Genomic DNA, 25,345 nt, shown 5'->3' with positions numbered 1-25,345 from the left:
TCCAACTGCACTTGCCTCATTTCTTGGAATGTCAATAAGCTTTGGGTGATAGGATTTGGAGAACTAAGAATGGGGAATTTGGTGGCAGCCTCAAAGAGCTTAGAGATCTACCACTATAAGACTACAAAATACACTTCTTGGGGACCTCTGGTCTAGGACCTTGAAACTGCACTAAGGTTTTTAGGATATCTTGTACTTAAATGAATGTTTTTCCCCGCTTTTTCCTGCTTGAATGGATCTGAGTGTTTGTAAGCACCACTAGAGGGCAGGATTCCTCCTGGAGGTGGAAGCATGGAGCTCAGGGAAATCTAACAGTCTTTCAGTTCAGTTTTTCTCAAGTATTTTGTATAAAAACATATCCACAGAAAGATCTTTGATTCATCATGTATTCGTCCTTTTCTTCCCACCTGAGAGGGGGATTGAATGTAATTCCCTAAAGATGAGACCTTGCTGTTGTTTGCTTTTATAGGGAGCAAAACATCTCAGTAATGAGATAGCAATCAATCAATCAGCACATTATTAACCATCTACTCTGTGCCACAAATTCTGCTAGGGATATATATCACAGAGAGAGTTAGGAAGAATCCAGAGGGAAAAAGCTCTAGATCTCTCAGTGACATCACAGTGGGACACTCATCTTCTCCCCCTTGTCCAAGGTCCTGATTTCTAGGTCAGCACTTCAGCCTCCTAACCTATTCTACAACTAGAAAGAATGAATAAAAAAGTGGTTATTATTATTTATTTTATCAGGAAATGTACTTAGTTCTGAAGCTACAAATATAAAAAGAACTTATATTTTACCAAAGAAGATAGCACATATGGGAGAATAAAGGCCAGGAAAAGGAATTTTGGTCTGGAGAATTCAAGAACGTTGCAGATTTTCTTGCATAAGACAAGCAATTGATATGCCCTTTCTAGAAGGGAAGACATTATTGATTTGATTGTTGGGCCCAGAACAAGAGCTGGAAAAGGGAGTGCAGGGTTCAGGTGCTAAGGGAAATATTATGTGCAGGCAGATTGCCAGTTGGATGATTGAGTGGATGACCGAGTAGAAAGTGAAACCTGGAGTCTGGAGTCATCCAGATGTAGAGGGTTAGTATGCGTGCATACACATATAGCCATAAATTAAGAGAGTAGAACCAAAGGTTAGTGGATTAACTTCTCCAGGTATTGGGGGCATGTCTTTTTTAGGTCCAGTGTTTAGGATTCCCTGTCTAGAATGAAGGATTCTGGTCTAAGTGAAGGAGAAGTAGATGATGTCAGAAGATGTCAAGATGGTCATGGGGTGAATAGATAGACATTTTGTGTTACTGCATCTTAAAGAATAATTGTTATCTCCTATTCTGGGAAAACATTATAGGGATGATGAGCTTTGAGAAGAACTTTCAGGGCACACAGAGATGTGACTAGTGGCTGACCTTTAGGAGGTATTTCAGGCATAACATCTATCTTATTTGTTTTGCTTCATCTTTACTGGTACCAACCAAAAGATACAAGAGAAAGAAAGATTTTTCTATTGAAAGACTTTGGTTCATTCATTCCCTGATCCAATCTTTCAAAATTTATTGAGCCCTCTATGTGTAGCCCTGTGAGTAAACAAAGATATTTAGGCTATATCCCATGACTTCTTGAACCTTACAGTTGAGTTATTCCCTATCAGTTCTTTCCTTCACTTGCTTCCAGATCTCCCACTTTGCCCATTCAGTCCAGTATACACAGGCAGCTCAGTGCATGATTCAACTTTACTACCAGTCAGGGAATTTGGGGGACAAAATACACATAGCCCAAGTAATACACAATTACAACTTCACAATTGTTTAGAGTCAGTGGTTCTCAAAGTGTAGTCCAAAGAATTGTTGGAGTCTCTGAAACCCTTTCAGAGGGTCTACAAATTCAAAGCATTTTTTATTTCTAATATAGTAAATAGCTATAAATATAACCCATGTGAACAAAAACTCTTTGAACAGATCCTCGATAGTTTTTTTTAACAACATGAAGATACTGAGAACAAAAGTTCTCACACCACAGGTTTAGAGCATTAAACTATCATTCCTTCTAGGCCTCCTGCCCATTCTATTGTTACCCACACTGTCATTCCTCTTTATGTCACAGGTCTTTCCATTTGACTTCTGATATTAACCTGGGAGCTATAGTTTTAGAGTCTTGATTTTGGTTTGTTTTCCACAACATGATATCAGAGGGAAATTTGAACTAGTTATAGCTATTGTGGAAGTTAAGCTATATATTGCACTGATTGATTATTTGCTTTTCCAACCCTATCTATGTCACTTTAGATTCATTAATCTACAATTAGCCTTAAATGCTCCAATTACCACATAGTCAATTAAATCGCTACTTACTTGAATCTGAATGGACAACTCACTTTAGTCTAAGTTGAATTGTTACAGACATATTATAACAATAGCATACCCCATATGTATTGCTTTTAAATACAAAGCTCTGTCCTAAGTATGTTTCATATCAATAGGAATCCTTATTTAAAAGCTCTAGTTAACGAAAGTGATGGAGAAAATGAGTCTTTACCCACAGTTCTATTGTGAGGTGTCAGGTTAAGCTCTGAGCTTCAATCTTCATTCTGGTCTCTGGAAAACTCAGGTTTGTCTCCATTTGGACCTCAAGTACCTCAACTGATAAGTTCTATTGTTCTCCTAGTTTAGGCCCTAAAGAAAATGAATGAAAGAATGCCTAGTTCTAGGAATATGGTCTTGGAATGAAAGAATTTTCCCTTTCTTTCTTCTCTTGAGTGGTGACAATAAAGATTGAATTTGACATGTACCATAAGTGAGATAAGATGATATTCATTTTCTTGTCACTTAACTCCCTCTGCTCACTGAAAATTCTCCAGAACTAGAAAGGTCTATTCCATCTGATCTTCACCATAGACTCCATAGAAGCTAACCCTCCTTCATTTTATTGCAGTAGGCAATTGATTTTCTTATCCTATTTTTATCCTGGTTATTTTTTAGTAAATACCCTTTAATCTCTCATTGTTGTTCAGTCCTTTTCAGCTATGTGTGACTCTTGGTGATCCCATTTGGGGTTTTCTTGGCAAAGATACTGGAATCGTTTCCCATTTCCTCCTCCAACTCATTTTTTAAAAAATTTAATAGCCTTTTATTTACAGGTTATATGTATGGGTAACTTTACAGCATTAACAATTGCCAAACCTCTTGTTCCAATTTTTTACCTCTTACCCCCCACTCTCTCCCCCAGATGGTAGGATGACCAGTAGACGTTAAATATATTAAAATATAAATTAGATACACAATAAGTATACATGACCAAACTGTTATTTTGTTGTACAAAAAGAATCAGACTCTGAAATATTGTACAATTAGCTTGTGAAGGAAATCAAAAATGCAGGTGGGCATAAATATAGGGATTGGGAATTCAATGTAATGGTTTTTAGTCATCTCCCAGAGTTCTTTCTCTGGGCGTAGCTGGTTCAGTTCATTACTGCTCCATTGGAAATGATTTGGTTGATCTCATTGCTGAGGATGGCCAGGTCCATCAGAACTGGTCATCATATAGTATTGTTGTTGAAGTATATAATGATCTCCTGGTCCTGCTCATTTCACTCAGCATCAGTTTGTATAAGTCTCTCCAGGCCTTTCTGAAATCATCCTGCTGGTCATTTCTTACAGAACAATAATATTCCATAATATTCATATACCACAATTTATTCAGCCATTCTCCAACTGATGGGCAGCCACTCAGTTTCCAGTTTCTGGCCACTACAAAGAGGGCTGCCACACATATTCGTGCACATACAGGTCCCTTTCCCTTCTTTATGATCTCTTTGGGATATAAGCCCAGTAGTAACACTTCTGGATCAAAGGGTATTCACAGTTTAATAACTTTTTGAGCATAGTTCCAAACTACTCTCCAGAATGGTTGGATTCGTTCATAACTCCACCAACAATGCATCAATGTCCCAGTTTTCCCGCATCCCCTCCAACAATCATCATTATTTTTTCCTCTCATCTTAGCCAATCTGACAGGTGTGTAGTGGTATCTTAGAGCTGTCTTAATTTGCATTTCTCTGATTAATAATGACTTGGAGCATCTTTTCATATGGTTAGAAATAGTTTCAATTCCTTCATCTGAGAATTGTCTGTTCATATCCTTTGACCATTTTTCAATTGGAAAATGGCTTGATTTTTTATAAATTAGCAACTCATTTTTCAGATGAGGAAACTAAGGCAAGCATGGTTAAGTAACTTGCCTAGGGCCACACAGTTAATAAAAGACTGAGGTAAGATTTGAACTCATATCTTCCTGATTCCAGGCCAGATGCTCTGTCCACTGAGCCACTTCACTTCACCCTTCTTTTTAAAGAATTGTAGATTTAGGGGCAGCTAGAAGGAAAAGCACATAGAGCACCAGCCCTGAAGTCGGGAGGACTTGAGTTCAAATCTGGCCTCAGACACTTAACACCTCCTAGCTGTGTGACCCTGGGCAAGTCACAACCCAAATTGCCTCAGCAAAAAAGAAACAAAAGAATTATAGATTCAGAGTTGGAATTTCAGAGATCATCTAGTGCAACCTTTTTATTGTACATCTGGAGACACTGAGGACCAAAGTGGCTAAATGACTCACCATGGTGACACAGTGTCAATGGTAGGATTTGAACTCAGGTCCTCTGACTCCAGAGTCAATGTTCTTTCCATCACATCATCCTACTCCATCTCTCTGTGTATTCACCTGAGCCAAATGAACCTTTTGTCTCCTCAACTTGATTATCATATACCTCTTTATCAGTGGATCCCTGCTGAATATTTCCTGGTCCATGTTACTTAAGGGGTAATGATAGAACATTATTTATTAGTGATCAATTGATGGTCAACAAACCATCATTTCAGGGGGTTGCTGGTCCAAAAACACAGGAAACACTTTGAAAGCTTAATCTATATTATTTTCATTTTCTCCATCACTTTCGTTAAGTCTAGACAATTAAAAAAACCATAAATCAAACCCTGATTTGTAACATTTGCTGATTTTGGAGGCGTAACAGACCTACTCTGAGAAATGTGTAGAAATCAGCTCAGACCTGTGTGATGTGCCAAAGTTTAAATTTTCAGTATGAGCATTTCCACTTCAGGAGTGAGAAAAGTCCTTTACGAATATTATCTCATTTAATCCTCACAACCATGAAAGCTAGATGCTATAATTATCCTTATTTTTCAATTTGAGAAACCAAAGCAGGCAAAAATACAATGATTCACTACAGCCACATAGCAGAATTTGAACTTGATTCTTCCTGACTCTAATATTCTATTCACTCAACATCACTGTGTTGCCTATCTGGGGCATGCTGAAGTCAGAAAGAAAGGACTTTCTGGATTGCTGTGAGGTTTTCCTTACAATTTTTAGTAATCTGTTAAGTCCTGGGGCCTTTGACCTTACTCACAGTTCAACTCTAGCTCCTATTCTCTGCCCCATTTCAGGAAAGTTCTCCTTAAACTTTCTCCCTCCCAGACCATCTGGCCACCCCATTTTCTGAGTCCTCTCAGCATTCATGCTACCCCTCCCCCCCCAGGCCACTCAGAATTGATTGATTCCATTTCCCCTTATCATGTTTTCATTGGAAATGTGTCTGTCTCAAGTCTTAGTCTCTCAGAGCCAGACTCTCTGGATCTTCCAAGGTGACTGATATTTAGCCAACTTCTCTGATTAGCTAAAATACTAATGGGAAAGGGCAAAAGAAGTCATCCATGGACCCTTTCTCTGGTAAGAGAATTAGCTGGACTTGGAGGGGTCACCTCCCACATAAAATGTTGCATTAAGAATCCCTCTGCTTAGAATTCATTTCCTCCTCTTTTCTGCTCTAGTTTCCTTCAAGATTCAGCCCAAATGATACCTTCCATGTGAGACCTTTCCTGGTCTCCCCAGTTGCTGATGCCCCCCACTCCCAGTTGCCTTGTTTATAGTTTATATATGCCTAGATATGTGTACATGGCTATTTTTCCCAGTTGGAGTATAAGTTTTTTTTTTTAATTTAATTTTTTTATTATAATAACTTTTTATTGACAGAACCCATGCCAGGATCATTTTTTACAACATTATCCCTTGCACTCACTTCTGTTCTGATTTTTCCCCTCTCTCCCTCCAGCCCCGCCCCAGATGGCAAGCAGTCCTATATATGTTGAATATGTCATAGTACATCCTACATACAATGTATGTGTGCAGAACCAAACAGTTTTCTTGTTGCACAGGGAAAATTGGATTCAGAAGGTAGAAATAACCCGGGAAGAAAAACAAAAATGCAAGCATTTTACATTCATTTCCCAGTGTTCTTTCTTTGGGTGTAGCTGCCTCTGTCCATCATTGATCAATTGAAACTGAATTAAGTCTCTTTGTCAAAGAAATCCACTTCCATCATAATACATCCTCATACAGTATCGTTGTTGATGTATATAATGATCTCCTGGTTCTTCTCATTTCACTCAGCATCAGTTCATGTAAGTCTCTCCAGTCCTCTCTGTATTCATCCTGCTGGTCATTTCTTACAGAACAATAATATTCCATAACATTCATATACCACAATTTACCCAACCATTCTCCAATTGATGGGCATCCATTCATTTTCCAGTTTCTAGACACTACAAACGGGGCTGCCACAAACATTTTGGCACATACAGGTCCCTTTCCCTTCTTTAGTATCTCCTTGGGGTATAAGCCCAGTAGTAACACTGCTGGGTCAAAGGGTATGCACAGTTTGATAACTTTTTGGACATAATTCCAGATTGCTCTCCAGACTGGCTGGATCATTTCACACTCCACCAGCAATATATCAGTGTCCCAGTTTTCCCGCATCCCCTCCAACAATCATCATTACTTTTTCCTGTCATCTTAGCCAATCTGACAGGTGTGTAGTGGTATCTCAGAGTTGTCTTAATTTGCATTTCTCTGATTAATAGTGATTTGGAACAGAGTGTAAGTTTTTAAAAGGAATGGCGTCAAGTTTATCTTTGAAACCTCAGTACTCCCTGGCACATAGTAGGAACTTAATAAATGCCTCTTAATTTATTGATTGATTTGTCTCCCTCTCTCTCACTCTATTATAGAACTAAGGAATTCCCTGAATCAGAGTTTCCCTCACACACACACCCCCCCCCCACCCCCCCCACTGCTACACCCAGCTTCTCTGGCCATGTGTGAGCTTTTACAATTACAGTTGTTGGAACGGTAAAGGCAGGCTGACCTTTCAGGTGGCTTGGCCACTGGCCTGGCTGCCTACCAGAGGGGAGAGCTATAGTCTCAGGGCATGAGCTAATTTAGTACCTAAGAGTGAACAGTGAAAACACAAGTGTTATGGTTCTCATTGTGCCCCTTCCCTTCTACTTTCTACTTCTTCCCCTCTCCCTGCCCCCAAGGCTGGACATGCACTTTTTTTTTTCTCTTTTTAAAATTTTTATTTAATAGCCTTTTATTTACAGGATATATACATGGGTAACTTTACAGCATTAACAATTGCCAAACCTCTTGTTCCAATTTTTCACCTCTTACCCCCCCCCACCCCCTCCCCTAGATGGCAGGATGACCAGTAGATGTTAAATATATTAAAATATAACTTAGATACACAATAAGTATACATGACCAAAACATTATTTTGCTGTACAAAAAGAATCAGACTCTGAATTATTGTACAATTAGCTTGTGAAGGAAATCAAAAATGCATGTGTGCATAAATATAGGGATTGGGAATTTAATGTAATGGTTTTTAGTCATCTCCCAGAGTTATTTTTCTGGGCATAGCTAGTTCAGTTCATTACTGCTCCATTAGAAATGATTTGGTTGATCTCGTTGCTGAGGATGGCCTGATCCATCAGAACTGGTCATCATCTAGTATTGTTGTTGAAGTATATAATGATCTCCTGGTCCTGCTCATTTCACTCAGCATCAGTTCGTGTAAGTCTCTCCAGGCCTTTCTGAAATCATCCTGTTGGTCATTTCTTACAGAACAGTAATATTCCATAATTTTCATATACCACAATTTATTCAGCCATTCTCCAACTGATGGACATCCATTCAGTTTCCAGTTTCTAGCCACTACAAAAAGGGCTGCCACAAACATTCGTGCACATACAGGTCCCTTTCCCTTCTTTATAATCTCTTTGGGATATAATCCCAGTAGTAACACTGCTGGATCAAAGGGTATGCACAGTTTGATAACTTTTTGAGCATAGTTCCAAACTACTCTCCAAAATGGTTGGATTCGTTCACAACTCCACCAACAATGCATCAATGTGGACATGCACTTGAATAGATCCCATCCTCTGTCAATGGAAGGCAATTTTGGGGTCATAGAATCATAGGGATTGAAAGGAACTTTAGGTGTCATCTAGTTTAATGGCTTTGTTTTACAGATAAGAAAACTAAGACCAAACAAGTTTGGTGATTTGTCCAAGATCAACAAGCTAAGATTTAAAATCTATTGGAATTAGTTGGCTTGATTGGAATGCACATCATCTTTAGACACCTTAAGACACCAATGTAAGAGCACAGAGGAGGATTCAGGGGTTCTTTATCTGTGGTTATTGGGTATGTACTCCCTGGGAAAGATGTATGTTCTTACATATCTTAGGGGATGGATCATGCTGTGGTCTCCCTGAGTCTTGGACAGAAGAATTTAGTAACCATCCTCAGCTGCTCTTTTTGGGTCTCTGACACATCGCTTCAATTTGAAGCTCAAGTCAACACTAGGAAGTAGTGTGTTTAAGCATATTGTTCTCCTTTTTAAAGATAAAGGAGCTGAGACTCAGACATTATGAATAAGTGATAGAAACAGGTCTTCTGAAACCCATTCTAGAATTGTCTTGTCACTGGATCATAAGGATTTTGTACCTTCATTAGTACTCCATCCATGTTAAAGAGTTTGAAAGTCTCATCTGCATTTCATTCTCCTAAGGAGGTATTGCTACTGCCTGAAAAAGAAAATCAGTCTTTTTTTGGCAGTTGTGTTGATTTCTTTTCTCTCCCTTAGTTTGTCTGCCTTCCCTGCACATATTCCTAAGTGTTTTGCCAGGATAATTCATGTTATCCTTTTTTTTAAATCATAAGTGGAGAATGATCTTCTTAAAAACTTTATGGCAAGCCATTTAAATTGTTTTTAATGTATGTAGGGATGTAACTGGAAAGGATTAATCCTATGTGGGCTGCTTGGTAAGGGGAGCAATTAAATGTAGATAATAACAAATCAAATTTTTAAGACAATAAAGTACCCAATTATTTGCATTTCACAACAGCCTTGTGATGTGGGTAATACAAGTTTCATGCTCATTTAAAAAATGAGAAAACTGAGGCTTAGGAAATTTGTTTGTTTTTTTTAAGCTGTCTTGTTTTTCTTTGTTATCTCTGTAAATGATAGCATTGTGACTTTGAAGGGATCTCAGAGACCTGGAAAAAGTGAAATGACTTACCAAAGATCACATAGTGAGTTAGTGGCATCCAATAGGTTAGCATCCAGGTTGGCTATAGATTCAGTGCTGGCATTTAACAAGATAGAACAGGGGAAACCAGGGGCACTCTAGTCAAGTGAAGGGACAGTAAAATCATTCTGTTCTGAGTGGATAAAAGTGTTTTTTCATGCTAGGAGTATTTGAATATATGCCATACCCAAGTCAATACTTGGCCCCTCAGAAAAGTGATGGAGAAAGCAGGAGCTGAAAATGGGGAACCTGGAAAGGATAATAGAAATTTTCTTTCTGCTATTTTAAGCAAATAGAGGTGTCTTGTGAACAAATTTATGTGACTGGGAGGATGGTGATTCAGTAATAGGAAAATAATAGGAAAGTTAGGAAGAAAGATGAGTTTGGGGGGGGAAAGATGAATTCAGTTCTAATGCCTATTCGAGTTTAAGATGTCTACAGAGCATCCAGTTTGAGATGTCTAAAGGCATTGGAGATGTGAGACCAGGGATAGAGAGACCTGCTACAGAGTTAGTAAGTGTCTATGGGGGATTTGAATCCAGTTGCCATGCCTGTGTTAAATCCTTTTTTTCATTACTCTTCATACCACGATATACTGCTTCCCACTACTACACATCACATCAGTTCATATCACGATATATTACTGCACCCCACTAAATACCACTTCTCCAGTATATACCTCTCTTCTCTATTACATGTCACTACATACCTTAACACACCAATATATACCACTTCAAACTGCTACATAGTGTCTCACACTACTACGTACTGCTTCTCCTTACCCTACACCCCCTTATATCGTTATATACCCCTTCATGGCCCCTATACCATCTTAGACTGCTATATGCCACTTTATATCACTATATACCATTTAATATAACATCACTTCATACCATTACTTACCACCATATACCACTATATACTACTTCACAGCATTACTTACCACTTCTTACCATTACACAGCACATTATATTACTATACACAACTTCATACCATTGTGTACTATTTCCCACTGCATAGTACTATATCAGACGTCTCTCTCTCTCTCTGTTTCTCTCTCTCTCTCTCTGTTTCTCTCTCTCTCTCTCTCTCTCTGTCTCTCTCTCTCTCTGTCTCTCTCTCTCAAACCAACAAGCGTTCGTTAGGCACCTTTTTTTATATTTCAGACACTATGCTAGTTCCTCAGATACAAAGCAAAAAGGTCAAATAGTCTCTGCTCTCAAGGAGTTTACATTCTTTTGGAGAATCAATAGGTACACACATACATAGACAGAAATGTTGCATAAAATAAATGTAAGGTCATTTTGTGGGTGAGGCTCTAGCAGTTAGGAGAATCGGGAAAAGTCTCATATAGGAAGTGGTACTGGAACTGAATTCTAAAGGGAAGCAGGGATTGTAATAGGTAGAAGGGAGGAGAGAGGGCATCCCAGAGAGGGAGGCCCCTCTATGCCAAGGCAGAAAGATGGGAGAGGGAATGTTGCACATAAGGAGCTGCCAGAGGGCCTGTTGGCAGTACATCTAGTGCATAGAGGACAATAATGTATAATAAGTCTGGGTGGATAATAATAAGGGTGGAGCTAGATAGACTGTGAAGGATTTAAAATGCCAAATAGTGAAGAAAAGATGCCTGCAAGGGCTTATGGCTGAAAGCCAAATAGAGGGCTTGGAGTCTTGGACAAATGCCTGATAAACCTGGAACACCAAGAAAAGCCTAGGGTGAATTAGAAAGACGTGTTCTCCTCAGGCCTCAGGGAGAAACTAAGGTTAGTCCAAGCAGCAATTAGCAACAATTGAAGTTTAGGGAGAGTGATAATTGTATAGTGCTCCAAACCACAAGTCCTGTTTAAGTCATAGTAAATGCTGATTTATTGAAGACATTCCATAAGCAGCTTAGCTGCTTAATGGAATGCAAATATTTAAAAATACTTTTTTAAAGGATGTAATTACACCTGTCCAGATTGTGGAAGTTTGTTTTAATTGTAAAAAAAACTACTTCCAAGGATGATTCTGGAGACCCCAAACCTTACTCATTGGATCATAGACTTAGAGCTGTAGGGGATCTGAGAGATGATCTAGTTCATGAGGTTAAATGATTTACTTAGGATGTCACAGCTAATAAATTGCAGAGCTAGGATCGGAAGCTAGATTCAATGACTCAATTATTGCTTTTGCCAATATTATTTTAAAAAATTACTTTAATTGATGCCTTTATTGTCATACCACATTCACATCTGAGTATATCCATCCCCTTGCCTACTCAATAAGCCATCTTTTGTTACCTAAGATTAAAGAACAAAATGGGGGAAAATCAGCCCAACAAAACCAATCAATACTCTGATCACAAATGAAAGTATATATGATATTCCACCCCCATAAATCCCGCCTCTTCAATGAATGGAAGGAGATAATACCATTATTTTAAAAATGTATTTATTGAACATCAATAAGGATTTTCCAAATATCTAAGCTGATAATATCTCAGCTATGTGGGTTCAATTTCTGGAGAGAAAGTTTCCTTGGCAGACTAAGGCCATGAAAAGAACCTGGGTTGGACAGCAGAAAATTTGGCTTCTTATTCTGTCTCTTCTTCTAACTGGCTCTATGACTTTGAGTAAGTCACTCAACATATCTGAGCCAGGATCCTCAGCCAGAAAGTGAAAGGGTCATATTAAAGTTACTGCCAGCTCTGAAGATTCTGTGGCTCTTCCTTTTGAAAGCTATGGAGACTATGGGTATTTGCAGAGGATAGAATGATGTTGTTTTTCTTTCTGTCTAATCTAAACTTCCCCTCTTCCCAGATAGACCAGCACAATGAAGCTTTGTAAAGGCTAATCCAATCTTACTGAAGTCTTTTGCTGTTGTTTGAATTGGCATAAAAAATCTGTGCATTAGGGTAGCAAGGGAGGGGAGGACAGGAGGGAGAGAGGAAGAGAGAGACAGAGACAAAGACAGAGAGAGAGGGAAAGAGAGAAGAAAAGAAGAAGAAAGGAGGAGGAGGAAGACAAGGAAAAAGAGGAGGAAGAGAAGAAAAAGGAAGAAAGAAGTAAGGAGGAGAAGGAAGAGGAAAGGAAGGAGAGATGAAGGAGGGAGAGGGAGAGAGAAAGGGAGAAGGAAGGAAGGAAGAAAAGAAAGAGAGAGAGATGAGGGAAAGAATAAGAGAAGAGGTAAAGAGAGGAAAAGAAAGAGTATGTAAGAGTTGATAATTGTGTCATTGAGATTGATCTGCATAGGTATCATGGAAGTGTTGTAGCGTGCATATGTCAGAGGAGTGTTTGGGAGTAGGTAAGTGTGTTGGTATATGACATGAGGCTCATGGAAAAGATGGAAAAAATACACCATCCTCCCTTCTTTGGAGAAGTGGGGGATCATGGGTATGTAATATTCATACATCATCAGTGTCCATTGATGGGTTGGTAGTTTTGCTGAAATATTTTTTTACTTTCTTTTTTACGAAGGATGGTTCATTGTGGAGGGGAGGGACATGAGAGTAATGTTAATTTTTGAATTTTAAAAATTAATTTTTAAAAAAGAAACAAGGCTCATGAAGTTTTCATATCTTCTCTCCATCCTCTTCTTCTTTTCCCCTAACCTTGTTTCCTAGGTCCTGGAAGTAAGAGGAGATCAGGGAACTGCTGTGCCCAGCTTGGATCCTTGACCATGTTGAAGTATGCTGTCGTGGGCCTCTATCTGCTGGTCTTCCTGATTCTTGTGGGCATCTTCATCATGGCAGGCAAGAGTAAATCTTTTTTTTTTTTTTAATTACCATAGATAAACCATAGATCCTCAGGGCAGTAGTAAGAGCAAAGAGACAAAGCCATGACAGCACATCAGTGTAATCAGAAGAATGTAAGCTCCTTGAGGGCAAGGATTGGTTCACTTTTGTCTTTGTGTTTCTAAAGTCCAGCACAGTTTCTGATTGTTCATGAATGTTTTTGGAATGATGGCTCTCAGGGGATATGACATCTATGACTTCAATTCAATCCAGCAAATATTTATTGAATGACTACCATGTTATAGATATTCTGGTAGATACTAGTGATATCAAGACAAAAATGAAAGAATATCCTTAAGAAGCTCCCATTTTAGTAAGCTATATATTACCACTATAAATTCCCTCTATTATTCTTCAGCCTCATGCAATCCACTTGATTCCAGGTGCCTCAGTTTCTCCATTTGCAAAAACAAAGAAAACCCCCAAACACACAAGCAAAAAAAAAAAAAAAAATCAGCAACTCCAGCTTAGCTTTAGAGGACTCCTTTACCTCTACAGGATGGATCACTTTACTGTTTGCAAAATGCTTTCACAAATCTGGGGAGATTTGCATGAATGAATTCAGAGTGAAGTAAACAAAGCCAAAAGAACAATATGCATAAAGATGATAACAATGTAAATGAAATGAAAATTAAAAGGAAGCCCAATTCAGAGTAACTAAAAAAACCCAGAATGGTCCTAGAGAACAGATAATGAAATACATCTTCTTCCATATAATAAAGAGATGCAGTCATCTAGGACTCAATGTCATATACATTGTCAAATATGGCCACTGTGTCTGTTGTTTTTATTTAACTGGGTCCTTTTTTTATTATTATTATAATGGGAGGATTCAGAGCAGAAGAAATTTGGAACAGAGAAATATAAGAAAACAAACCATCACATTGACTCTGTCTTACAATCTATATTCACTGAGCACCTATGGTCTTCTACCTTTTTGCTGAAAGGAGAAAGGTTTCATCATCAATTCTTTTTTATTTTCATATCTCCAGGACCCCTCAGAACGCCTGGCACATACCAGACACTTAGCAAATGCTTATGGCTTGGTGGCATGATTACCATAATTTAGTGATTTAAAAAAAAAAAAGCCTATTTGTAGACAGGTTTAATTATAATTTTGAAAATGGATGATACCTAATATTTCATAGCATATGTGCAAAGTGTTTTACATATGTTTTCTCACTTGATCTTCATAGTAAACTGGTGAGGTAGGTGCTATTATTATCATTCCTATTTTGCATTTGGGTAAACCGAGGCTCAGAGTGGTTAAATGCAACTAATATCAGGAGCATGTTTGAAACCCTAGTCTCTTCTGAGCCTGAGTTCAATGCCACTCTTCATACGTGAAAATGGGTCTATACTTTATTGTTTTTTTCTAGTCAAAGGGATGAGTTTGAACTAATTCACCCATACTTTTTAAAAACAATTCCTCCTTATGACCAATGGTATGTAATGCAAGGTGGATGATCGCGTTTAGAGGTTCTGGAACATGGCAAGCTCTATCCTGTATAAAGGGATGAAACCCATGATCCTGGCTAGCTAATACCATATTCTTCCAAACCAGTCAATTCAATTAAACTGGATTAAGCATTTATTAAGTGCCTACTATGTACCAGTTATTAATCTGGGTTCTAGGAGTAAAATAGGTCATTTTATTCTCAAGGAGTTCAAAACAATTAATGACACATTTTAAGGTCTGCAAAGTGATATATGTATACTATTTCACCTATGATGTAGGTTTTTTATTATCCCCACTTTACAGAGGAGTACACTGAGGCTAAGAGAAATTAGGGTCACATAACTAGTAAGAGTTTGATTTTATCTCTCCCATGTTTTTTCCTTTTTGCTGTGATTTTTCACTTCCAACATAATTCATAAAACACTGTGTATTAAAAATAAATTAAAAAAAAAAGTTTGAGGAAGCATTTGGATTTAGATCTTCCTAACTCCAGATTCAGCACTCTGTTCATTCCGTTATCTAGCTGTCAGTAAGGGGTTTACATTCTTTTAAGAACATAAAGGCACAAATGATATTCTCCACTTCCCTGATCCAAGGGTCATATTCTCAAAACTCACCTTCCTCAGTAGAAGTAAGAGTGTGGTTTAATTGGAGGATTTAGTATCAGAAAACCTGGCATGAACCAAACATGAATCCTGATTCTGAATGAATCCATCATCTACCTGTATGACCTGAGACAAGACAGCAATGTAACCCTTTCAGGCTCAGTTTCCTCATCTATAAAATGAAGGACATGGAGGAAGAAGACCCCTGGAGGTCCTGCCCCACTGGGAATCCCTGATTCTACACAATCATACTATGGGAGGCTCAGGCATGGCTCCAGCCTTGTCCAAAGGGGTGAAACCATCTAGAGAAGGGTGTGGTTGGTGAGAGCAGGGCATTTAGCCAGGCAGAAAGGGTGGGGTCCTCGAGTTAGCCTTGGGGTAGGAATCCAAAGGTTAGCATGGTTCTGGGACCCAAGCAAGGCCAGTGACTCTTCCTACTAAATATTGGACAAAAAGCCAGGTAGGTCTTCCCATAAGTAGGCTCACTTCTCACCAGGTGGGGCTCTTCCCTCGGCCACAGATAATGAGGAGGCTGAGATCTGATCCTTGCAAAGTTGAAGGCCTGCAGTATGGTGGAGTCTGTACCACCAACCATTAACCTGGTCGGCCTCCAACACTAACAAAGGCAGCACACTGGTGAGTCATCCCTCAGCCCGAGGGATGGTGTCCAAGGAGGGATGTGTGAAGGCCAAGTCAAGCAAGCGGATGATTTGAATGCACTCTTGGGCCGCCCAGACAGAAAAAGGGGTCTTGGTTTTTGTGGGCTTGGCTGCCATGACCATAACAAATTTTCATAAGGTTTGGAAAGTGTCTCAGGTCAACAGAGAAACCAAGTTATTGTGCTATAATCCCTCAATTTTTAAAAAACACAATTAAAAAAAATTATTGATACCTTTTGTTTTTTACATACATCACCTTCATTTTCAAATAGAACCTTCTATCTCCCTACCCCTCTGATATCCCTTGTAAAAAGAATTTTTAAAGAGAGAGAAAACAGAGTTCAACAAAACTAGCCAATATATCAATTAAGTCAAACAATATAGACAACATTCTCCACCTATAGTCCCTCTCCTCTTCAAAGAAGTTAGGGTGATATATTTTCTCATCTCTTTTTCAAGCCAAGTCTAGTCATAATAATGACCCAGCATTCAGTTGTTGATGTTCTTTTTACTATATTGTCGTAGTCTTGTATACTGTACATTGCTTTCTTAATTTCTTGCTCTGTTTAATTTACTCTGTATCAGTTCTTATAAGCCTTCCCATGCTTCTCTGTATTCTTCACATTGATTGTACATTTAAATACCATTATTTGTTAATCCATTTCCCAATTGCTGGGCATCTGTTTTGTCTTTATATTAATTTTCAGTAATAATTTAAACAAGAAGTAGTATGGTATAGTGGTTAAAGAGCAAGACTTGAAACCAGAAAGATTATATTTGCACACACATACACACATATATGGTTATTAATAGTCAATAAACACTGATGAAACACCAGCTATGTGCTAGGTACCACCCTAAATAAGAGACAGTCCCTGCCCTCAAGCAGCACAATCTAAGGGAAGGAAACACAAAACAAAACTGAAGGATAGGGCAGGTACTTGGCTATGGGGCAAGGTCAAAGAAGTCCAAAATGAGTACTTCCTGGTAGGAAATGGGGAAATGTCTGTCCTATCCCTATCTCCTTAAATAGAATTTGAAGAGTTAATGACCACACAACTCTTCTCCTGACAAATGATGTTGCAGCCTCCTCTCAAGTCAGATTGTGCAAGTCTTCATTGGCACACTGTTGTGTGACACTAGGAAAGTCGTTTATCTTGCCCTCCCCTTTCCTACTCCCCCAAGCAAAAATAAAACTGGAGCATAGAGATCTTTTACCAAGTTGAAAAGATGATCAATTATTTGTTCCCATGGCAGAAGTAGATCTGAATCACATCCAGTATGTACAGAACACAAAGTTAGGAGCCAGAAGAGATTCAAGATTTAGCTGATGTTCTCTTGTAGCTTCTAGTCTAGTAACAGCTAGACACTGATTAGTATGAGTGACTTGCTTAGGGTCACAGAGCCAGGATAGATCCCTGCCTGATTACTCCCATTTATTCAGTGAATTATTGAATAAAGACAGAGGACTATCCTTGGGCAGGCACAGAAGACTTCCATGTTTTATGGGTTTCTAATAAACAGATCTGGGAAGCCTAAAAACTTTTCTTTGGACTTATCATGACAGAGAGTGTTTCACTGAGCCAGGAAAAAGGACAGTTTTTCCAATATTATAGCTATAAACCAAACCAAAACAAAACAAAAAGTTCTATGATACCAGTCCTACTCCCAGGGCAATAGAAAGGAACTTTAATGGTCTTTTTATGCAATCTCACACCCATCTTTCAACAATCAACAAGCAATTATTAAGGTTTTATTTTGTGCCAGGTACTATGCTAGGTGCTGAGAGAGAGGAAAAAAAGAGAAAAATGAAAGAGAAACATCCCTTAAGGAGATTATATTCTGTCAGGGGAGAAAATGTGAGTGAATATGTGTGTATATACACACATACAGACATATAATAAAACATAATTTGGGAGGAAGGGCACTAGTATCCAGGGGCACTGGGAAAGATTTTATATAGAAGATGACCCTTGAAAATAGATGTAAGAAGGAAGAGTTTTCCAGGTATGAGACACAGCAAGGACAAAAAACATAGAGGCAGGAAAAGCATAGTATGTTAGGGACAGCAAGAAGGAAAGGGAAGTAATAAATAAGGTCAGAAGACTAGTCAAGATCACAGTCGTGAAGGGCTGTAAAAGTCAGAGTAGTTTATATTTGATCCTAAAAGTAAGAGGGAGTTTATTAAGTTTATTAAGTAGGAGAATAATAGCATCTTTGACAGCTGGGAGGAGTTCTCAATTTTACAAGACAGTTCATTTCATTATTAGACACTTTTAGTCATTATTTCTTAAAATGAGTAAAAAAAAAATCTAACCCCCTATAAGTTTCACTCATCATTTCTTGTTCTGTCTTTTTCTATATCAATGCAAGATAATTTTTCTTCCTCCCAACCTTTAAATACAGGATAACCCTGAAATTGTAGTTTCTTTTTAAGCCTGAATATCTTTAAAAGGCACTAAGATTTTTAGGACTTTCCTTATACATAAAGACAAACAGCTTGGTTCAATGGAAAGATCAGTAGCTACAGAATCAAAAGATCTGGCTTCAGTAACTACCTCTATGATTTACTAGACATTTGACTTGGGATCTCAGTTCCTTGTCTATAAAAAGAGGGGAAGAGGTTGACTAAATGGTCTCTCTGAGGGCCCTTCTATTTCTCAATCCGTGATCCAAGGAAATAGATGAAGACCAAACTTGTCTTTTATTTATCAGACTAAACATTCCTAGTTTATTGAATGACTCCTCTCCTGAAGTCATGAGCTTCTTGATCCATTGCCATTGTGGCCACCCTCTTTTGTATGTTCTCTGGTCTGCCATTGTATCTCTTCAAATGGAATATTCAGAACTGAACACAACGTTCCAGATTTTGTCTGACCAATACAAGTCTCTAAGGGATTGTTATTTTCTATGATCAAAATATTATCCTTCTATTAACGCCATTTTTTAAAGGAGTTCCATAACACTGTTGACTCATTTAAACCTCTTTCAAAGCCAGGTCTCCCCTATTCTTTATTTCTATAATTGATTTATTAGGCCTCAATGAAAGTTCCCTGTTAAATTTAATCTTGATAGTTTTCAGGCCCATGTTCTAGTTTGTTGACATACTTTTGAATCCCTACTATCCTCTTCCAGCTATTTTTCTTTTCTTGTCATCCAGAAATGATTAAAACATGCTTTTCTGTGTTTTCATTTAAGTCACCGATTTTTAAAAAGGGTCAAATTTGACAAAGCAAGGACACAGTTCTGTGGTATACCACTAGACATCTTTCTTCAAGTTGGCCCTGGAGCCATTTGTCACTCTTTGGGCTATTCAACCACTGGTGAATATGCCCAATAATATTATTATCTAGTCCTTGTGTTCTCTAAGAAGATGCTGTGGGGTTGCTGTCAGATGTTTTCACTGCTTTGCCAGGGTCTTGGCTCATTTTACAGCTGAGAAAGCTGAGACCCAGAGAATTCAAATGACTTATACAATATTATACAGACAGCCAATTGCAAAGCTCAGATTCAAGCCCAGTCTTCCATTCTTCCATTAAAGAATCTCAGAGTTGGAGAGGACCTCAAGGGTCATTTAGACCAACTAAACCTTAACAAATGTCCTCCACTACTCTGTAGTGCTCCTGACAAACGATGTTTCAGCCTCCTCTCAAGCCAAATTGTGTAACCCTTCACTGACACACAGTAAATGCTTAATAATTGCTCTGCAACTGACTCTCTCCTTTCTCCCCTTGGATAGGCCATTCCACTTTTTCTTGTTGTTCAGTTGTTTTTCAATCATGACTGACTTTTCATGATCCCATTTGGTATTTTCTTGGTGAAGATAGTAGAGTGGTTTGCAATTTCCTTCTTCAGCTTATTTTACAGATGTGGAAACTGAGGCAAACAGGTTAAGTGCCTAGTCCAGGGTCATGCAGCTAGTATGTATTAGAGGCCAGATTTTAACACAAGAAGATGAATTTTCCCAACTATAGGTCTGATGCACTATTCACGTGCAACTTAGGTGCATCTATTATAGTTTTAGCTCATATTAATATAGGCACACTATTAAACATGAAGAAGATGATAGTACCCCATGTATTCTGCCCTGACCAGGTCAAGTTGAGAGCAGTATGTTCCCTTCTTGGCAGAACATCAACATGCTGGGAGAACATTGGAGGAGGACAATCAGAATAGTGGAAGGATTGCAAAGATGTTAAAAGAGAATTGGACAAGGAACTTGAAGATTTTTAGCTTATACTTGAAAAGACAGAAGAACTTTCTTTAAATATTGGAAGAATTATCACACAGAAAATACTTCCTCTGCATGGCCCAAGAGGGCCAATGTAAAAGCAATGAATAGGCATTCCTGAGAGAAAGATTTCAGCTCAAGAACAGGGGAGACTTTCCAGTTAAAGCTGCTCTAAAAAGTATTTGGGTGGTGCAATGGAGGGAGGTCTGGACAAGTCACTTGGACTGTTTGCTTCAGCTTCTTTATCTATAAAATGAGGATAATGATGTTGAGGAATGAGATACCCTAACAGCATTTAGGGGGGGCCCTAGGCCAGTGTCACAGGTTTTGTGAAAGAATTTGCAGTCCCAGTCTATAAGTTAAGGTTGGCAAAAAAGGATTTATTGTGACACTGAGAGTTCTCAACAGGCTAGAATCCTGATTGGGAAGATAGCAGAGAATTGAGAGACAGGGTGCTATTTTATTTAGTCTTCTGTAGCCCCAAACTAAGGAGTGATCTCTGGGTGAATTAAAGGTGGTAGGCTAGGGAGAATTTCCAGATGAATTAAGAGTGGAGGGTGGTAAATTGAAGAGTAATCTCCAGGTGAATTAAGGGTGGAGGTTGTTGGGCTAAAGCCAAAAGATTCAAGTTTTTCTGACCCAAGCCCCCCACAAAGATCAGGGGACCAAAGAGTCCTATTACATCAACAACAGACCCTATCTCCCAAAGTTGTTGTGAGGATTGAATGAATTAATGTGTGTACAGTATTTTATAAATCCTAAAGTGCTATAATAATGCTAGATATTATTATGAACCATTGTGTCCATCCTCAAGCCTGATATTTATTCAGTAAATTTATCTGAAAATTAAGTGTGGGCATTTTACATATTATCATATTCAGCTACATTTCATTACATTTGTCTCATTATTCTAAACTATAGAAATCTTTAGAGATCCTGATTGACATCCTACATGATTTATCCCTCCCAACTCTGAGTCATTTGCAAATGTAACAAGCACCCTCCCTGTGCTTTCATCCAGATCACTGATTAAAATGTGGAATAACATAGAGCATGGCAGAGGAGAGATCCCTGATGTTCCTGATGAGGTTAGTGGTGATGAGGTTAGTGGCAGTTAGAGAGTTGTTAAAATCCCCTTTTGGTCTGCGCAGGTTCTTGATGAAAGTATTCATGAAACCTGAAATATAGTTGACAAAAATGAAAGTTTATTGTTGGATAGGAAGCCAGTTTTGCTAAAAGACTGACTTCTTTAGTGGCAAAGTCCTATTAGGGAAATGGAGGCTGACACTGAGAAAAGAATGCCTTTTCAGCGGGCAGGGTCCTAAAAGCAGAGCAAGCTGCTTTGGACCTTCTGCAAAGAGTGAGTTCAGCAACTGCCCTTTAAAAGGCATCTTGAGGCTTCGGATTTCAGGTTGAAAGAAAGCCAAAGTTCCCAGGTCTAGATGCTTATCGGTATCTGGCCTAGATCTCCAATTGGAATTCAAAGGGTCTGATATCCTCAAAAGATCAATAAAGTTCTCTAACTTATCTGGGGGGATATGCTTTCCCCAAGAGGGCTTGAGATCAAAAGGGAACATAGTTTCAGAGTGATAATTTAAAGGGAACACAGTTTCCCTCCCCCTTCATTCCCATCTAGAGAGCTTCCTTCAAGATGATATTGATTCACTCTTTACAACTGAATCCCTCTAACCACATAGACACTTAATGCTCATTTCTATATCTTTTCTAATAGGAGAGCATGAGAAATTTTTTTCAAATGCTTAGCTGAAATTCAGGCATATTATGTCTCTGACATTCCTCTGATTTACTAGGCTAGTAACTGTTTAAAAAAAAAAAAGGAAATGAGGTGGACCTTGATAAATCCATGCTGGCTGCTAGTGATTCCTGCCTACCTCTCTTTTTAAGTCCTCCCAAACTCTCTTTTCAATAATATAGTTTAGCACTGTGCCAAGAATTAATGTCAAGTTAACTGTGCTTTATTTCAAAACTTTTATTCTTTTCTCCTTTTTGAAAATTGTGCCAGCATTTATTTGATTCCAATCTTATAGTCCTTACCCCATTTTCTAGAGATCATAGGATCAAAGATTCGGGACTGGAAAGGACCTTATAGGCCATCATATTTTACATTTTTCATATGAGGAAATTAAAGCACAGAGAGCCTGGCTCATAAGATTTGAAGTCAGATCTTTTGGGGTTCATCTTCAAGCACAATACCCTATCCACTACACCATACTGTATCTCCATCACCAGTTGTGGCTCAGAAATCACATCTGCCTATTCTTTCAGAATCCTAGGATATAATTCTCCAGACCTGGTGATCTGGACTCATTGAGGGAAGCAAAGTGCTATCTTACTAACTCTTTATTTTTCTTTGGTTTCTTATGTATATATACGTACCCACATACACATATATTCAAACACATATATATTTGTTTGTGAATGATTTCTTTATGTATACTGGACTCTCTAATTAGTCCTCGCTCCCTATTTACTGGAATTGCTTGTGTTTTTGGTCTTCTGAATATGACACTTGAAAATATCATATTGTTCTTGAGCCAATGCTTTATTAGAAAAGTGCATTGCCCTCCATTAGATTATAAAGTCATTGAGGATAGGGATTATACAATTAAAAAATTAATAGCATTACTTAATAAGTGTTTGATTAAATTCTGAAAGTAGAAGAGGAAAAAGAAGATGCTAATTATGTATTATTGGAAAAATAAATTCTTCTGTGCAGTTCTAGAAGAATGACCTTAAAAGCCCCATTAAACCTTAGAAAGTGTGCCTTGGATGAGTAGACCAATTAGACACTCTTTAGGAATAGGTCTATCATCACCTCATCTTCCACATCATGAAAGTTGGTGAGGTAGTACAAAGAACATTGGACTTTAGCTCAATCAATCGATCAGTCAGTATCATTAAGCATTTAGTGTGTGCCAAGTACTGTACTATGTCCTAAGGATACAAAGACAAAAATGAGGGCACAGTCCCTGCCCTCAAGGATCTTACACTTTATTAAGGAAAAATGCTGATAGACACAAAATACAAAGTGGTAGGGGGTAATTTTAAAGGTCTGTAGTATAAAGTGTCATTTAAGCTGAGTTTTGAAGAAAACTAGAGATTCTTAGAGGGAAAAGAGAAGGAGGAATTCCTTCCAAGCATGGATCTAGCCTGTGCAAAGACACAGAAGTGAAAGAGGGAATGTCATATCTGAGGAACAGACAAGTAGGCTAATTTGGCTGAATGATAGAGTGCATGAAGGGTAATAATATATAAGTTGGAAAGGTAGACTGGAGTCAGATTATGGAAAGCTTTAAATACCAAAATGTAAAATTTGCATTTGATCCTAAGAACAATAGGGATTCAATAGAGATTTTTGAGCTGGGAAATGAGGTGGCTAGACTTGTATGTTGAAGACTCCAAATAGGAACCTATTGCAGGAGTCCAGGTGAGATATGAAGGACTGAAATAGTACAGTGGCTGTTTGAGTAGAAAGAAAAGGACAGATACAAGGATATCATAAAGAGGCGTGATAAGAGTCACCAACTGATGGTGATGTGAGAGTAAGAGAGAGGATGACTTGAAGGTTTTGAACCTATGTGACTAGAATGAGGGTCAACAGAAATAGGAAAAATAAGAAGTGGAGTGGGTTGGGAGAGAGGGAAAATGATGAGTTCTTCTTTGGGACTGTGGAGTCTGAGATGCCTCTTACAAATACAGTTTGAAATGTCCAATAGGCTCTTGTTGAAACAGGACCCAGCCAGGGGAGATACTACATATATGTATATAAAGACATCTGCCTAGAGGTAATAACTGAACTCACAGGAACTGATAAGATCACCAAGAGAGTGTAGATAGAGAGAGGAGAGAAGAAAACCCAATATGAAGCTGAGGGGGAAACTCCTAGTTAGATCAGACCAGTAATCTTCAGCAGAGGAGATGGAAAAGGAATATCAAGACAGCAAAAGATTCAAGAGAGTTCAGTCTCAAGAAAACTCAGAGAAGAGAGATCAGGAAGAGGTGATCCATAGCATCAGACAGGTTGTTCACTATATGACCCTTTCAGAAACTTGGTTTCTTCAGCTGTAAAACTCAGAGTTTTGATTAAATGCTCTCTAAGTCCCATCCAGCTCTCCCAATGCTGTGGGATCCAATCACCAATAACATTTAGGGGGTATCATGTCATTGTGTAGCAAAGCCAGAGGAAGGAAGGAAGCTGTACTAGAAAGGGTGGGAGAGATGTCAGGATGTGCCCTGGGGCAATGAGTGTGATTGTTCCAAAGACGGCTATCCAAAGGATAGTAGGACTCCATAATCAGGACAGAGCTTTTTGCATCTCATATACCCTGACTTATTTTGATTTTTATGTCTGTTTACAGCACATGCCATATTAGTGAGATGATAAACTAAGAATGCACAGGCACGTTTCCAATTTCTTTGATCCAAAATGGGGGTTAGGGAAGAGCCCCTACCCCTTTCCTGCTGCCAGTTAGTTAGAATTTGTGCTTATGGGGTTGAAACTATGACTTTTCTTTATTTTGATGACAGCCTTGGAAGGCATTTCTCAGCTAGGATTGCTGACTGTCTGCTGTTTATTTTCTTTTCTTGGGGAGGGACTGGAGCTGTCACTTATCAGCTTTTGGAGATGACTAGTTTGGAGAGCCATGGATCCCAGCACACACACACACACACACACACACACACACGCAACAAACTAGAATAGTTGCCTAAGATTGTCTTCAAGGACAATACCTTTTAGTCTAGTCACAATCCCTGGAAGTTGTTTATAATAACAATAATCATTACATGATTATGATTATTATTGACATCACTACATTATTTTGGTTATGATTATTTGGGCTGGGGGACAGTAAAGTTCTTAACACATGAGCTCCAGGGCAAGCCTAAAATTGACCAAGGAATTAGTTGACTGTTTAATTCCCAATCAGCTAATATATCTGGGCCCAGTGGAGCCCCTCCTAGGTGGGGTAACTATACATTTGGATAGCTTCTTTTAACTGAATTTGACTTCTTTCTCTTAGATCTCCACCCTCACCCTAAGGGGTTGACAGAGTCATCCAGCCCTTAAGAGTCTCCTCCCTCAAGGTCCCTTCCTAGTTCCTCTCCCTCTAATCATTGTTTCCCCTTTTAGGCTAAGGCCTGCACT

General features: G+C 38.6%; 1 protein-coding gene across 2 annotated transcripts in view; it reads left to right on the top strand.

Annotated features, from left to right (window-relative positions):
* The window catches only part of LOC100921823 (scavenger receptor class A member 5), an 82,280-nt gene that overhangs the window by 13,534 nt on the left and 43,401 nt on the right, over positions 1-25,345 (top strand). Inside the window, exon 3 of one of the 2 annotated variants that reach the window (XM_031951477.1) lies at positions 13,054-13,188. In XM_031951477.1, the coding sequence (XP_031807337.1) occupies positions 13,054-13,188 (135 nt within the window). The remainder of the gene's footprint in view (positions 1-13,053; positions 13,189-25,345) is intronic. The other variant, XM_031951478.1, reaches the window with a different exon arrangement.

This window comes from Sarcophilus harrisii, chromosome 2, assembly GCF_902635505.1.
Source record: "Sarcophilus harrisii chromosome 2, mSarHar1.11, whole genome shotgun sequence".
Taxonomy (NCBI): domain Eukaryota; kingdom Metazoa; phylum Chordata; class Mammalia; order Dasyuromorphia; family Dasyuridae; genus Sarcophilus; species Sarcophilus harrisii.
Note: the sequence above shows the minus strand (reverse complement) of the source record. Positions and strands in the feature narration are given on the sequence as shown.